Source organism: Penaeus vannamei, chromosome 9 (genome assembly GCF_042767895.1).
Source record: "Penaeus vannamei isolate JL-2024 chromosome 9, ASM4276789v1, whole genome shotgun sequence".
NCBI classification, from domain to species: Eukaryota; Metazoa; Arthropoda; class Malacostraca; order Decapoda; family Penaeidae; genus Penaeus; species Penaeus vannamei.
The window spans coordinates 7,958,873-7,976,372 of record NC_091557.1 but is presented as its reverse complement, the minus strand read 5'-3'; the positions used below and the strand labels follow the sequence as shown (position 1 = coordinate 7,976,372).

Here is a 17,500-nt window from a genome sequence, read left to right as displayed (position 1 = left end):
TGTTCTCTCCTTCAGTTGATCTGACACACCCACATAAACGCACATATATGAAAAAAATATATATAAATACTTATATATGTGTGTCTTTGTGTATATGTGTATAGTATATGTATATAAGTCTTACAGGTCTTACAAATAGGTATATAAGTAAATCAATCTTAGAAATGGAAATATTTTTTCTTAATTCCTTATCGTATTTAACCAAACACGAACAATAGACATTGAGCAAAAATTTCACAATTTCTGGCTTTAACTCACTCAAAAATATACATTTGCAATTGGCAAACATATCAGATTCTTTACTAGTAGAATGATATAGCACATACATAACACATTCATAAATATGAGTATGCATTCAATTCATGTCCATCTATGTTTCATAGTAAATCTTCAGTTTAGAGAAAACAATAATATATACTTGTATCTCCAGATAAGCTATATGTCTCACCTGAAATTGTGCTGCTGAATATTATTAGGACGCTTTCATAGATTACGATAGACTCGTCCTGCGCAGTCCTACAGGTCATATAAACTCGCATTATGAAGATCACCAGCACACTAGATTCATCTGATGAACCTTCTGAAACCTGCGCCTCCAGCTCAATCACAATGACACGGAATTCTTCAGTTTTGGTTTCCAGCTCAAGTAGCAGCGCTTTCAGGTATTGGACAGGACAGGGGGCTGTCTCACTCCCACCCATCACCAACATTTCAACTTGTTTGGCCAGTTCCAAAGTCTCATTGAAAAGGATTTCAAGTTCTCCGCCAACAGTAAGAAGGCTCGTTTCCAGCTCCCCAAGACTCTCAAGATTAGATCCCAACAGAATCTCACGAGCCTTCAGCAATAACTCGCCACCATCACTCAGGGACTGGTTGATGGAGGCCCATACTAAGAAGATGTCTTCACGACACTTTTCATCTGCAACTGAAACAGGATAAAATGTTATATCAAAGGTCACTGCAATTTACCAAATACACCATGTTCTCTCTCTATCGATCTGACACACACGCACACACACAAACATATATGAAAATATGTATAAGTAACTTTATGTGTGTATAGGATATATATAGGTACATTTTCCCATAAATACTCTATACTGTAATTTTCAGTGTCCTACAGTCCTAAAGGCCATTTAACTAAATATATAAGTAAATCAAAAATAGAAAAGGAAATGTTTTCTTAATTCCTTATCGCATTTAACCAAACACGAACAATATACATTGACCAAAATATTCACATTTTCTGGATTTAACTCATTCAAAAATACACATTTATAATTAGCACCTGAATAAGATTCTTTGCAAGTACAATAATATAGCACATACATAACACATTCAGAAGTATAAAAAACGTTAAATTCATGTCAACCTATATTTCATAGTAAATCTTCTATTTAGAGAAAACAATAACATATATTTCTATCTCCAGATAAGCTATATGTCTCACCTGAAATTGTGCTGCTGAATATTATTAGGACGCTTTCAAAGATTACGATGGACTCGTCCTGCGCAGTCCTACAGGTCACATAAACTCGCATTATGAAGATCACCAGCACACTAGATTCATCTGATGAACCTTCTGAAACCTGCGCCTCCAGCTCAATCACAATGACACGGAATTCTTCAGTTTTGGTTTCCAGCTCAAGTAGCAGCGCTTTCAGGTATTGGACAGGACAGGGGGCTGTCTCACTCCCACCCATCACCAACATTTCAACTTCTTTGGCCAGTTCCAAAGTCTCATTGAAAAGGATTTCAAGTTCTCCGCCAACAGTAAGAAGGCTCGTTTCCAGCTCCCCAAGACTCTCAAGATTAGATCCCAACAGAATCTCACGAGCCTTCAGCAATAACTCGCCACCATCACTCAGGGACTGGTTGATGGAGGCCCATACCAAGAAGATATCTTCACGACACTTTTCATCTGAAGCGGAAACAGGAAAAAAGTTTATACCAAAGGCCATCGCAATTTACCAAATACACTTCATATCCTCTCCTTCACTTCATCTGACACACACATGCACATATATGAATATTAATACAAATACATATGGAAGTGATTCATTTCGGTTTGGTCTGAAGAGGAATTCGTGAAGAGTTCGAAACGTTACGATTATTTTCAATTCTCATTGTGGCTATTCTCATTTTCATTTTTGTGTACACGTTACTGTGTTTGTGCTTATCTTCAAATACATATGTTTGTTTGTGCGTGTGTTTGTGTATATATATCTGTGTGTGAGCATAATATATGTTTATAAGAACAATTTTCACTCTAGTGTTCTATTAATGTTTCAGCAACTTGACCAAATTATATGAAGAGAAAATGACGTTTTAATTCCTTATCGCCATAAACCAGACACGAAAAATATACACTGACCTAAATATTCACATTTTCTGGCTTAAACTCACGCAAAAATATACGTTTGCAATTGCCAACTATATCAGATTCTTTACACGTACAATACTATACCACATACACAACACATTCTTAAATATACGTATGCATTGAATTCATGTCAATATGTTTCATACACAGTAAATCTTCAGTTTAGAGAACAATAATATGTACTTGTATCTCCAGATAAGCTATATGTCTCACCTGAAATTGTGCTGCTGAATATTATTAGGACGCTTTCATAGATTACGATAGACTCGTCCTGCGCAGTCCTACAGGTCACATAAACTCGCATTATGAAGATCACCAGCACACTAGATTCATCTGATGAACCTTCTGAAACCTGCGCCTCCAGCTCAATCACAATGACACGGAATTCTTCAGTTTTGGTTTCCAGCTCAAGTAGCAGCGCTTTCAGGTATTGGACAGGACAGGGGGCTGTCTCACTCCCACCCATCACCAACATTTCAACTTGTTTGGCCAGTTCCAAAGTCTCATTGAAAAGGATTTCAAGTTCTCCGCCAACAGTAAGAAGGCTCGTTTCCAGCTCCCCAAGACTCTCAAGATTAGATCCCAACAGAATCTCACGAGCCTTCAGCAATAACTCGCCACCATCACTCAGGGACTGGTTGATGGAGGCCCATACTAAGAAGATATCTTCACGACACTTTTCATCTGAAACGGAAATAAGAAATAAGTTTATACCAAAGCCCATCGCAATTTACCAAATACACTTCATGTTCTCTCCTTCACTTCATCTGACAAACACATGCACATATATGAATATTTATACAAGTACATATAAGAAAGTGATTCATTTCGGTTTGGTCTGAAGAGGAACTCGTGAAGTGTTCGAAACTTTACGATTATTTTCGATTCTCATTGTGGTTATATTCATTTTCATTTTTGTGTACACGTTACTTTGTGCTTGTGTTCAAATACATATACGTTTGTGTGTGTTCGCGTATTTATATGCGTGAGCATTGTATGTTTATAAGAACAATTCTCACTTAAATTTAATCATATTGAAATTTCAGTAACTAGATCAAAATTATAGGAAGATTAAATGACGTATTCTCAATTCCTTTTCGTATTTAACCAAACACGAACAATAGACATTGAGAAAAATATTCACATTTTCTGGATTTAACTCATGCAAAAATACATATTTGCAATTGGCAAACATATCAGATTCTTTACACGTACAATAAAATACCACATACACAACACATTTATATACATAAGTATGCATTTAATTCATGTCCATCTATATTTCATAGAAAATCTTCTGTTTAGAGAAAACAATAATATGTACTTGTATCTCCAGATAAGCTATATGTCTCACCTGAAATTGTGCTGCTGAATATTATTAGGACGCTTTCATAGATTACGATAGACTCGTCCTGCGCAGTCCTACAGGTCACATAAACTCGCATTATGAAGATCACCAGCACACTAGATTCATCTGATGAACCTTCTGAAACCTGCGCCTCCAGCTCAATCACAATGACACGGAATTCTTCAGTTTTGGTTTCCAGCTCAAGTAGCAGCGCTTTCAGGTATTGGACAGGACAGGGGGCTGTCTCACTCCCACCCATCACCAACATTTCAACTTCTTTGGCCAGTTCCAAAGTCTCATTGAAAAGGATTTCAAGTTCTCCGCCAACAGTAAGAAGGCTCGTTTCCAGCTCCCCAAGACTCTCAAGATTAGATCCCAACAGAATCTCACGAGCCTTCAGCAATAACTCGCCACCATCACTCAGGGACTGGTTGATGGAGGCCCATACTAAGAAGATGTCTTCACGACACTTTTCATCTGCAACTGAAACAGGATAAAATGTTATATCAAAGGTCACTGCAATTTACCAAATACACGTCATGTTCTCTCCCTTTCAGTAGATCTGACACTCACGCACACACACAAACCTATATGGAAATATGTATAAGTAACTTTATGTGTGCATAGGATATATACAAGTACATTTTTCCCTAAATACTCTTTACTGTAATTTTCAGTGTCCTACAGTCCTAAATGCCATTTAAATAAATATATAAGTAAATCAATACTAGAAAAGGAAATGTTTTCTTAATTCCTTATCGCATTTAACCAAACACCAATATATACTGAGCAAAATATTTACATTATATCACTTAAACTCATTCAAAAATAAACATTTGTAATTAGCACCTATATAAGATTCTTTAGAAGTACAATAATATAGCACATACATAACACATTCAGAAGTATAAAAAAACATTAAATTCATGTCAATCTATATTTCATAGTAAATCTTCAAATTTAGAGAAAGCGATAAAATATACTTGTATCTCCAGATAAGCTATATGTCTCACCTGAAATTGTGCTGCTGAATATTATTAGGACGCTTTCATAGATTACGATAGACTCGTCCTGCGCAGTCCTACAGGTCACATAAACTCGCATTATGAAGATCACCAGCACACTAGATTCATCTGATGAACCTTCTGAAACCTGCGCCTCCAGCTCAATCACAATGACACGGAATTCTTCAGTTTTGGTTTCCAGCTCAAGTAGCAGCGCTTTCAGGTATTGGACAGGACAGGGGGCTGTCTCACTCCCACCCATCACCAACATTTCAACTTGTTTGGCCAGTTCCAAAGTCTCATTGAAAAGGATTTCAAGTTCTCCGCCAACAGTAAGAAGGCTCGTTTCCAGCTCCCCAAGACTCTCAAGATTAGATCCCAACAGAATCTCACGAGCCTTCAGCAATAACTCGCCACCATCACTCAGGGACTGGTTGATGGAGGCCCATACTAAGAAGATATCTTCACGACACTTTTCATCTGAAACGGAAACAGGAAAAAAAAATGTTTATATCAAAGCCCATCGTAATTTACCAAATACACGTCATGTTCTCTCCCTTTCAGTAGATCTGACACACACGCACACACACAAACATATATGAAAATATGTATAAGTAACTTTATATGTGTATAGGATATATATAGGTACATTTTTCCATAAATACTCTAAACTGTAATTTTCAGTGTCCTACAGTCCTAAAGGCCATTTAAATAAATATATAAGTAAATCAAAAATAGCAAAGGAAATGTTTTCTTAATTCCTTATCGCATTTAACCAAACACGAACAATATATACTGAGCAAAATATTTACATTATATGAATTAAACTCATTCAAAAATACACATTTGTAATTAGCACCTATATAAGATTCTTTAGAAGTACAATAATATAGCACATACATAACACATTCAGAAGTATAAAAAACGTTAAATTCATGTCAATCTATATTTCATAGTAAATCTTCATTTTCGAGAAAGCGATAAAATATACTTGTATCTCCAGATAAGCTATATGTCTCACCTGAAATTGTGCTGCTGAATATTATTAGGACGCTTTCATAGATTACGATAGACTCGTCCTGCGCAGTCCTACAGGTCACATAAACTCGCATTATGAAGATCACCAGCACACTCGATTCATCTGATGAACCTTCTGAAACCTGCGCCTCCAGCTCAATCACAATGACACGGAATTCTTCAGTTTTGGTTTCCAGCTCAAGTAGCAGCGCTTTCAGGTATTGGACAGGACAGGGGGCTGTCTCACTCCCACCCATCACCAACATTTCAACTTCTTTGGCCAGTTCCAAAGTCTCATTGAAAAGGATTTCAAGTTCTCCGCCAACAGTAAGAAGGCTCGTTTCCAGCTCCCCAAGACTCTCAAGATTAGATCCCAACAGAATCTCACGAGCCTTCAGCAATAACTCGCCACCATCACTCAGGGACTGGTTGATGGAGGCCCATACTAAGAAGATATCTTCACGACACTTTTCATCTGAAACGGAAATAAGAAATAAGTTTATACCAAAGGCCATCGCAATTTACCAAATACACTTCATGTTCTCTCCTTCACTTCATCTGACAAACACATGCACATATATGAATATTTATACAAGTACATATAAGAAAGTGATTCATTTCGGTTTGGTCTGAAGAGGAACTCGTGAAGTGTTCGAAACGTTACGATTATTTTCGATTCTCATTGTGGTTATATTCATTTTCATTTTTGTGTACACGTTACTTTGTGCTTGTGTTCAAATACATATACGTTTGTGTGTGTTCGCGTATTTATATGCGTGAGCATTGTATGTTTATAGGAACAATTCTCACTTAAATTTAATCATATTGAAATTTCAGTAACTAGATCAAAATTATATGAAGAGAAAATGACGTATTCTCAATTCCTTTTCGTATTTAACCAAACACGAACAATAGACATTGAGAAGAATATTCACATTTTCTGGATTTAACTCACGCAAAAATACATATTTGCAATTGGCAAACATATCAGATTCTTTACACGTACAATAAAATACCACATACACAACACATTTATATACATAAGTATGCATTTAATTCATGTCCATCTATGTTTCATAGTAAATCTTCTGTTTAGAGAAAACAATAATATGTACTTGTATCTCCAGATAAGCTATATGTCTCACCTGAAATTGTGCTGCTGAATATTATTAGGACGCTTTCATAGATTACGATAGACTCGTCCTGCGCAGTCCTACAGGTCATATAAACTCGCATTATGAAGATCACCAGCACACTAGATTCATCTGATGAACCTTCTGAAACCTGCGCCTCCAGCTCAATCACAAGGACACGGAATTCTTCAGTTTTGGTTTCCAGCTCAAGTAGCAGCGCTTTCAGGTATTGGACAGGACAGGGGGCTGTCTCACTCCCACCCATCACCAACATTTCAACTTCTTTGGCCAGTTCCAAAGTCTCATTGAAAAGGATTTCAAGTTCTCCGCCAACAGTAAGAAGGCTCGTTTCCAGCTCCCCAAGACTCTCAAGATTAGATCCCAACAGAATCTCACGAGCCTTCAGCAATAACTCGCCACCATCACTCAGGGACTGGTTGATGGAGGCCCATACTAAGAAGATATCTTCACGACACTTTTCATCTGAAACGGAAACAGGAAAAAAAATGTTTATATCAAAGCCCATCGTAATTTACCAAATACACGTCATGTTCTCTCCCTTTCAGTAGATCTGACACACACGCACACACACAAACATATATGAAAATATGTATAAGTAACTTTATGTGTGTATAGGATATATATAGGTACATTTTTCCATAAATACTCTATACTGTAATTTTCAGTGTCCTACAGTCCTAAAGGCCATTTAAATAAATACAAAAGTAAATCAAAAATAGAAAAGGAAATGTTTTCTTAATTCCTTATCGCATTTAACCAAACACGAACAATATATACTGAGCAAAATATTTACATTATATGAATTAAACTCATTCAAAAATACACATTTGTAATTAGCACCTATATAAGATTCTTTAGAAGTACAATAATATAGCACATACATAACACATTCAGAAGTATAAAAAACGTTAAATTCATGTCAATCTATATTTCATAGTAAATCTTCAATTTAGAGAAAGCGATAAAATATACTTGTATCTCCAGATAAGCTATATGTCTCACCTGAAATTGTGCTGCTGAATATTATTAGGACGCTTTCATAGATTACGATAGACTCGTCCTGCGCAGTCCTACAGGTCATATAAACTCGCATTATGAAGATCACCAGCACACTAGATTCATCTGATGAACCTTCTGAAACCTGCGCCTCCAGCTCAATCACAAGGACACGGAATTCTTCAGTTTTGGTTTCCAGCTCAAGTAGCAGCGCTTTCAGGTATTGGACAGGACAGGGGGCTGTCTCACTCCCACCCATCACCAACATTTCAACTTGTTTGGCCAGTTCCAAAGTCTCATTGAAAAGGATTTCAAGTTCTCCGCCAACAGTAAGAAGGCTCGTTTCCAGCTCCCCAAGACTCTCAAGATTAGATCCCAACAGAATCTCACGAGCCTTCAGCAATAACTCGCCACCATCACTCAGGGACTGGTTGATGGAGGCCCATACTAAGAAGATATCTTCACGACACTTTTCATCTGAAACGGAAACAGGAAAAAAATGTTTATATCAAAGCCCATCGTAATTTACCAAATACACGTCATGTTCTCTCCCTTTCAGTAGATCTGACACACACGCACACACACAAACATATATGAAAATATGTATAAGTAACTTTATGTGTGTATAGGATATATATAGGTACATTTTTCCATAAATACTCTATACTGTAATTTTCAGTGTCCTACAGTCCTAAAGGCAATTTAAATAAATATATAAGTAAATCAATACTAGAAAAGGAAATGTTTTCTTAATTCCTTATCGCATTTAACCAAACACGAACAATATATACTGAGCAAAATATTTACATTATATGACTTAAACTCATTCAAAAATACACATTTGTAATTAGCACCTATATAAGATTCTTTAGAAGTACAATAATATAGCACATACATAACACATTCAGAAGTATAAAAAACATTAAATTCATGTCAATCTATATTTCATAGTAAATCTTCTATTTAGAGAAAGCGATAAAATATACTTGTATCTCCAGATAAGCTATATGTCTCACCTGAAATTGTGCTGCTGAATATTATTAGGACGCTGTCATAGATTACGATAGACTCGTCCTGCGCAGTCCTACAGGTCACATAAACTCGCATTATGAAGATCACCAGCACACTAGATTCATCTGATGAACCTTCTGAAACCTGCGCCTCCAGCTCAATCACAATGACACGGAATTCTTCAGTTTTGGTTTCCAGCTCAAGTAGCAGCGCTTTCAGGTATTGGACAGGACAGGGGGCTGTCTCACTCCCACCCATCACCAACATTTCAACTTCTTTGGCCAGTTCCAAAGTCTCATTGAAAAGGATTTCAAGTTCTCCGCCAACAGTAAGAAGGCTCGTTTCCAGCTCCCCAAGACTCTCAAGATTAGATCCCAACAGAATCTCACGAGCCTTCAGCAATAACTCGCCACCATCACTCAGGGACTGGTTGATGGAGGCCCATACTAAGAAGATATCTTCACGACACTTTTCATCTGAAACGGAAATAAGAAATAAGTTTATACCAAAGCCCATCGCAATTTACCAAATACACTTCATGTTCTCTCCTTCACTTCATCTGACAAACACATGCACATATATGAATATTTATACAAGTACATATAAGAAAGTGATTCATTTCGGTTTGGTCTGAAGAGGAACTCGTGAAGTGTTCGAAACTTTACGATTATTTTCGATTCTCATTGTGGTTATATTCATTTTCATTTTTGTGTACACGTTACTTTGTGCTTGTGTTCAAATACATATACGTTTGTGTGTGTTCGCGTATTTATATGCGTGAGCATTGTATGTTTATAAGAACAATTCTCACTTAAATTTAATCATATTGAAATTTCAGTAACTAGATCAAAATTATAGGAAGAGAAAATGACGTATTCTCAATTCCTTTTCGTATTTAACCAAACACGAACAATAGACATTGAGAAAAATATTCACATTTTCTGGATTTAACTCATGCAAAAATACATATTTGCAATTGGCAAACATATCAGATTCTTTACACGTACAATAAAATACCACATACACAACACATTTATATACATAAGTATGCATTTAATTCATGTCCATCTATATTTCATAGAAAATCTTCTGTTTAGAGAAAACAATAATATGTACTTGTATCTCCAGATAAGCTATATGTCTCACCTGAAATTGTGCTGCTGAATATTATTAGGACGCTTTCATAGATTACGATAGACTCGTCCTGCGCAGTCCTACAGGTCACATAAACTCGCATTATGAAGATCACCAGCACACTAGATTCATCTGATGAACCTTCTGAAACCTGCGCCTCCAGCTCAATCACAATGACACGGAATTCTTCAGTTTTGGTTTCCAGCTCAAGTAGCAGCGCTTTCAGGTATTGGACAGGACAGGGGGCTGTCTCACTCCCACCCATCACCAACATTTCAACTTCTTTGGCCAGTTCCAAAGTCTCATTGAAAAGGATTTCAAGTTCTCCGCCAACAGTAAGAAGGCTCGTTTCCAGCTCCCCAAGACTCTCAAGATTAGATCCCAACAGAATCTCACGAGCCTTCAGCAATAACTCGCCACCATCACTCAGGGACTGGTTGATGGAGGCCCATACTAAGAAGATATCTTCACGACACTTTTCATCTGAAACGGAAACAGGAAAAAAATGTTTATATCAAAGCCCATCGTAATTTACCAAATACACGTCATGTTCTCTCCCTTTCAGTAGATCTGACACACACGCACACACACAAACATATATGAAAATATGTATAAGTAACTTTATGTGTGCATAGGATATATATAAGAACATTTTTCCATAAATACTCTATACTGTAATTTTCAGTGTCCTACAGTCCTAAAGGCCATTTAAATAAATATATAAGTAAATCAAAAATAGCAAAGGAAATGTTTTCTTAATTCCTTATCGCATTTAACCAAACACGAACAATATATACTGAGCAAAATATTTACATTATATCACTTAAACTCATTCAAAAATACACATTTGTAATTAGCACCTATATAAGATTCTTTAGAAGTACAATAATATAGCACATACATAACACATTCAGAAGTATAAAAAACGTTAAATTCATGTCAATCTATATTTCATAGTAAATCTTCAATTTAGAGAAAGCGATAAAATATACTTGTATCTCCAGATAAGCTATATGTCTCACCTGAAATTGTGCTCCTGAATATTATTAGGACGCTTTCATAGATTACGATAGACTCGTCCTGCGCAGTCCTACAGGTCATATAAACTCGCATTATGAAGATCACCAGCACACTAGATTCATCTGATGAACCTTCTGAAACCTGCGCCTCCAGCTCAATCACAATGACACGGAATTCTTCAGTTTTGGTTTCCAGCTCAAGTAGCAGCGCTTTCAGGTATTGGACAGGACAGGGGGCTGTCTCACTCCCACCCATCACCAACATTTCAACTTGTTTGGCCAGTTCCAAAGTCTCATTGAAAAGGATTTCAAGTTCTCCGCCAACAGTAAGAAGGCTCGTTTCCAGCTCCCCAAGACTCTCAAGATTAGATCCCAACAGAATCTCACGAGCCTTCAGCAATAACTCGCCACCATCACTCAGGGACTGGTTGATGGAGGCCCATACTAAGAAGATATCTTCACGACACTTTTCATCTGAAACGGAAACAGCAAAAAAGTTTATACCAAAGGCCATCGCAATTTACCAAATACACATCATGTTCTCTCCTTCACTTCATCTGACACACACATGCACATATATGAATATTCATACAAATACATATAAGAAAGTGATTCATTTCGGTTTGGTCTGAAGAGGAACTCGTGAAGAGTTCGAAACGTTACGATTATTTTCCATTCTCATTGTGGCTATATTCATTTTCATTTTTGTGCACACGTTACTGTGTGCTTGTGTTCAAATACATATATGTTCGTGTGTGTATATGTGAGCATTGTATATGTTTATAAGAACAATTCTCCCTTAAATCTGATTATATTAATTAAATTATAAAAAAAAAATTAGTAACTAGATGAAAACTATATGAAGAGAAAATGACGTATTCTCAATTCCTTATCGTATTTAACCAAAACCGAACAATATACATTGAGCAAAATATTCACATTTTTTTGCTTTAACTCACGCAAAAATATACATTTGCAATTGGTAACTATATCAGATTCTTTACACTTACAATAATATACCACATACACAACACATTTATATACATAAGTATGGATTTAATTCATGTCCATCTATGTTTCATAGAAAATCTTCTGTTTAGAGAAAACAATAATATGTACTTGTATCTCCAGATAAGCTATATGTCTCACCTGAAATTGTGCTGCTGAATATTATTAGGACGCTTTCATAGATTACGATAGACTCGTCCTGCGCAGTCCTACAGGTCACATAAACTCGCATTATGAAGATCACCAGCACACTAGATTCATCTGATGAACCTTCTGAAACCTGCGCCTCCAGCTCAATCACAAGGACACGGAATTCTTCAGTTTTGGTTTCCAGCTCAAGTAGCAGCGCTTTCAGGTATTGGACAGGACAGGGGGCTGTCTCACTCCCACCCATCACCAACATTTCAACTTCTTTGGCCAGTTCCAAAGTCTCATTGAAAAGGATTTCAAGTTCTCCGCCAACAGTAAGAAGGCTCGTTTCCAGCTCCCCAAGACTCTCAAGATTAGATCCCAACAGAATCTCACGAGCCTTCAGCAATAACTCGCCACCATCACTCAGGGACTGGTTGATGGAGGCCCATACTAAGAAGATATCTTCACGACACTTTTCATCTGAAACGGAAACAGGAAAAAAAAATGTTTATATCAAAGCCCATCGTAATTTACCAAATACACGTCATGTTCTCTCCCTTTCAGTAGATCTGACACACACGCAGACACACAAACATATATGAAAATATGTATAAGTAACTTTATGTGTGTATAGGATATATATAAGTACATTTTTCCCTAAATACTCCTTACTGTAATTTTCAGTGTCCTACAGTCCTAAAGGCCATTTAAATAAATATATAAGTAAATCAACACTAGAAAAGGAAATGTTTTCTTAATTCCTTATCGCATTTAACCAAACACGAACAATATATACTGAGCAAAATATTTACATTATATGACTTAAACTCATTCAAAAATACACATTTGTAATTAGCACCTATATAAGATTCTTTAGAAGTACAATAATATAGCACATGCATAACACATTCAGAAGTATAAAAAACGTTAAATTCATGTCAATCTATATTTCATAGTAAATCTTCAATTTAGAGAAAGCAATAAAATATAATTGTATCTCCAGATAAGCTATATGTCTCACCTGAAATTGTGCTGCTGAATATTATTAGGACGCTTTCATAGATTACGGTAGACTCGTCCTGCGCAGTCCTACAGGTCATATAAACTCGCATTATGAAGATCACCAGCACACTAGATTCATCTGATGAACCTTCTGAAACCTGCGCCTCCAGCTCAATCACAATGACACGGAATTCTTCAGTTTTGGTTTCCAGCTCAAGTAGCAGCGCTTTCAGGTATTGGACAGGACAGGGGGCTGTCTCACTCCCACCCATCACCAACATTTCAACTTCTTTGGCCAGTTCCAAAGTCTCATTGAAAAGGATTTCAAGTTCTCCGCCAACAGTAACAAGGCTCGTTTCCAGCTCTCCAAGACTCTCAAGATTAGATCCCAACAGAATCTCACGAGCCTTCAGCAATAACTCGCCACCATCACTCAGGGACTGATTGATGGAGGCCCATACTAAGAAGATATCTTCACGACACTTTTCATCTGAAACGGAAACAGGAAAAAATGTTTATATCAAAGCCCATCGTAATTTACCAAATACACTTCATGTTCTCTCCCTTTCAGTAGATCTGACACACACGCACACACACAAACATATATGAAAATATGTATAAGTAACTTTATGTGTGTATAGGATATATATAGGTATATTTTCCCATAAATACTCTATACTGTAATTTTCAGTGTCCTACAGTCCTAAAGGCCATTTAACTAAATATATAAGTAAATCAAAAATAGAAAAGGAAATGTTTTCTTAATTCCTTATCGCATTTAACCAAACACGAACAATATACATTGACCAAAATATTCACATTTTCTGGATTTAACTCATTCAAAAATACACATTTATAATTAGCACCTGTATAAGATTCTTTGCAAGTGCAATAATATAGCACATACATAGCACATTCAGAAGTATAAAAAACGTTAAATTCATGTCAACCTATATTTCATAGTAAATCTTCTATTTAGAGAAAACAATAACATATATTTCTATCTCCAGATAAGCTATATGTCTCACCTGAAATTGTGCTGCTGAATATTATTAGGACGCTTTCAAAGATTACGATGGACTCGTCCTGCGCAGCCCTACAGGTCATATAAACTCGCATTATGAAGATCACCAGCACACTAGATTCATCTGATGAACCTTCTGAAACCTGCGCCTCCAGCTCAATCACAATGACACGGAATTCTTCAGTTTTGGTTTCCAGCTCAAGTAGCAGCGCTTTCAGGTATTGGACAGGACAGGGGGCTGTCTCACTCCCACCCATCACCAACATTTCAACTTGTTTGGCCAGTTCCAAAGTCTCATTGAAAAGGATTTCAAGTTCTCCGCCAACAGTAAGAAGGCTCGTTTCCAGCTCCCCAAGACTCTCAAGATTAGATCCCAACAGAATCTCACGAGCCTTCAGCAATAACTCGCCACCATCACTCAGGGACTGGTTGATGGAGGCCCATACTAAGAAGATATCTTCACGACACTTTTCATCTGAAACGGAAACAGCAAAAAAGTTTATACCAAAGGCCATCGCAATTTACCAAATACACTTCATGTTCTCTCCTTCACTTCATCTGACAAACACATGCACATATATGAATATTAATACAAATACATATGGAAGTGATTCATTTCGGTTTGGTCTGAAGAGGAACTCGTGAAGAGTTCGAAACGTTACGATTATTTTCCATTCTCATTGTGGCTATATTCATTTTCATTTTTGTGCACACGTTACTGTGTTTGTGCTTATCTTCAAATACATATATGTTTGTTTGTGCGTGTGTTTTTGTATATATATCTGTGTGTGAGCATAATATATGTTTATAAGAACAATTTTCACTCTAGTATTCTATTAATGTTTCAGCAACCTGACCAAATTATATGAAGAGAAAATGACGTTTTAATTCCTTATCGCCATAAACCAGACACGAAAAATATACACTGACCTAAATATTCACATTTTCTGGCTTAAACTCACGCAAAAATATACGTTTGCAATTGCCAACTATATCAGATTCTTTACACGTACAATACTATACCACATACACAACACATTCTTAAATATACGTATGCATTGAATTCATGTCAATATGTTTCATACACAGTAAATCTTCAGTTTAGAGAACAATAATATATACTTGTATCTCCAGATAAGCTATATGTCTCACCTGAAATTGTGCTGCTGAATATTATTAGGACGCTTTCATAGATTACGATAGACTCGTCCTGCGCAGTCCTACAGGTCATATAAACTCGCATTATGAAGATCACCAGCACACTAGATTCATCTGATGAACCTTCTGAAACCTGCGCCTCCAGCTCAATCACAATGACACGGAATTCTTCAGTTTTGGTTTCCAGCTCAAGTAGCAGCGCTTTCAGGTATTGGACAGGACAGGGGGCTGTCTCACTCCCACCCATCACCAACATTTCAACTTGTTTGGCCAGTTCCAAAGTCTCATTGAAAAGGATTTCAAGTTCTCCGCCAACAGTAAGAACCCTCATTTCCAGCTCCCCAAGACTCTCAAGATTAGATCCCAACAGAATCTCACGAGCCTTCAGCAATAGCTCGCCACCATCACTCAGGGACTGGTTGATGGAGGCCCATACTAAGAAGATATCTTCACGACATTCATCATCCGTGACTGAAACATGATAAAAAAATATATATAAATACATATATATAAATCTAAGTCTAAATATATATACTTATATATATGTGTGTGTATGTATGTATGTGTGTGTGTGTGTGCGTATGTGTATGTGTCCGTCACAATTTACTATATGCACTTCATGTCCTCTCCCTTTTTCAGTTGATTTGACATTATATACGAATAAGAATAAGAAAAAACATATCTGAAGGCAAATTGTACATCCTCATATTTTTTCACATACTTAGATGTGAGCATATAATTCATATTCTGCTGTATTATTCAAAATATAGTCAAAATATTTCAGTTTTGCAATGATGCCATGGTTTATTATATGTGCATTTACCTTCATATGTGGTATGAGTAGTAGTAGTTGTTGGCAAAGGAGGAGGCATGATTTCAGAGGTTTCTGTATTCTCCTCCATTTCTATCTCGGCAAATTTCTCTACAACAGTTTCAATGACCACAATGATGACTATTCTTATCTCAATTGCCTGTCGATGAAACGCCTGAAGCTGAAGCAGGATATCCATTCCTGCGACTCTCTTCCTCCTTCTCGCCACCGGAGGTAGTTCACGTATCACGGACTCGTAGGACTCCAGCTCTGCAAGCTTCGCCCCCAGGTCTTCCAGCAGTTCCTCGAATTCTTCTACGGGGCAAAGTGCCGTTGTGTCTGAATCGCTCGTCACTTCCTCGAGTTTCTCAGTAAGCTCTAAGGTCCTGTTGAAAAGGACTACGACGGCTTCCAAACAGCTAGTAAGGTTTTGCGACAGGTCATCGGGTATTTCGGGATTTGTTAGTTGAATCTGTCCAATAATATTTCCTATAACTTCTACGATTCCAGTCAATGTTTGGTTGATTGAGGTCTGGACATCCAATAAATGATCTCGACATCGCTTTTCCAGAACTGTTATACGAAAAAAAAAATGCTTGAGTGATTTGAAAATCATTATGGTAGAGCCATGACTTCGGCTTTGATTGGAGTTGATAATCAATAATTCCCTGTAAATTATGATGTAATATACAGGGAATAAATTGTAAGATGTCATATGATAATATGGCATCTTACAATTTATTGAAAGTAAGGTTATCATTATTATACCAAAGTATAAAATAAAGAAATAGAAGCACATATTTTCCCATGACACTAAACTAAGGCCAAGACTGTTACATACCACATGATCATGAAGAAAAACTTACCTCCCACTTGAGAGATTGGAACAGGGGTGGGGGTTGTTGCCGGTCCTGTAATAATGAAGGCATTTTTGACAATTAACGGTCTTGGGATCTTTTGGATACTGTTTAGAATCGAAGAATTTTTAGTAATGATAATAATATTGGGTTTGCTGTGACAGGGTCTAGTGACAGCAGTCAAACTGTGGCTTGTCTGTTTATTGTGTTTCTAAACTACCACCTGTGTGCAAGGAATGCTGTTACCATTCACTGGCGGTGCGCGAGAATCGAACGCTGGTCAGCAAGTTTAATAGATGAAAGCGCTACCACGGCAGTACACAGCACACTAGTACGAATTTTCCCCTTAGTGAAAACAAAAGACTATAGATTCCCTCTGTAACATGAGATACGATTTTATTTGTTTGCGGTAGACGGTCCATCCAAGAGCAGTTCTGACGCT

The 17,500-nt window shown here is 37.0% G+C and overlaps 1 protein-coding gene across 1 annotated transcript in view; it reads right to left on the bottom strand.

Moving 5' to 3' along the window:
• The window catches only part of LOC113801039 (uncharacterized), a 26,346-nt gene that overhangs the window by 6,153 nt on the left and 2,693 nt on the right, over positions 1 to 17,500 (bottom strand). Inside the window, exons 2-18 of the mRNA XM_070124895.1 lie at positions 17,068 to 17,112; positions 16,214 to 16,774; positions 15,385 to 15,861; positions 14,237 to 14,707; positions 13,228 to 13,698; positions 12,216 to 12,686; positions 11,070 to 11,540; positions 10,060 to 10,530; positions 8,919 to 9,389; positions 7,909 to 8,379; positions 6,898 to 7,368; positions 5,757 to 6,227; positions 4,745 to 5,215; positions 3,738 to 4,214; positions 2,567 to 3,067; positions 1,451 to 1,921; positions 449 to 925 (exon numbers count right to left, since the gene is read on the bottom strand). Coding sequence (XP_069980996.1) covers positions 449 to 925; positions 1,451 to 1,921; positions 2,567 to 3,067; positions 3,738 to 4,214; positions 4,745 to 5,215; positions 5,757 to 6,227; positions 6,898 to 7,368; positions 7,909 to 8,379; positions 8,919 to 9,389; positions 10,060 to 10,530; positions 11,070 to 11,540; positions 12,216 to 12,686; positions 13,228 to 13,698; positions 14,237 to 14,707; positions 15,385 to 15,861; positions 16,214 to 16,774; positions 17,068 to 17,112 — 7,719 coding nt within the window. The remainder of the gene's footprint in view (positions 1 to 448; positions 926 to 1,450; positions 1,922 to 2,566; positions 3,068 to 3,737; positions 4,215 to 4,744; positions 5,216 to 5,756; positions 6,228 to 6,897; positions 7,369 to 7,908; positions 8,380 to 8,918; positions 9,390 to 10,059; positions 10,531 to 11,069; positions 11,541 to 12,215; positions 12,687 to 13,227; positions 13,699 to 14,236; positions 14,708 to 15,384; positions 15,862 to 16,213; positions 16,775 to 17,067; positions 17,113 to 17,500) is intronic.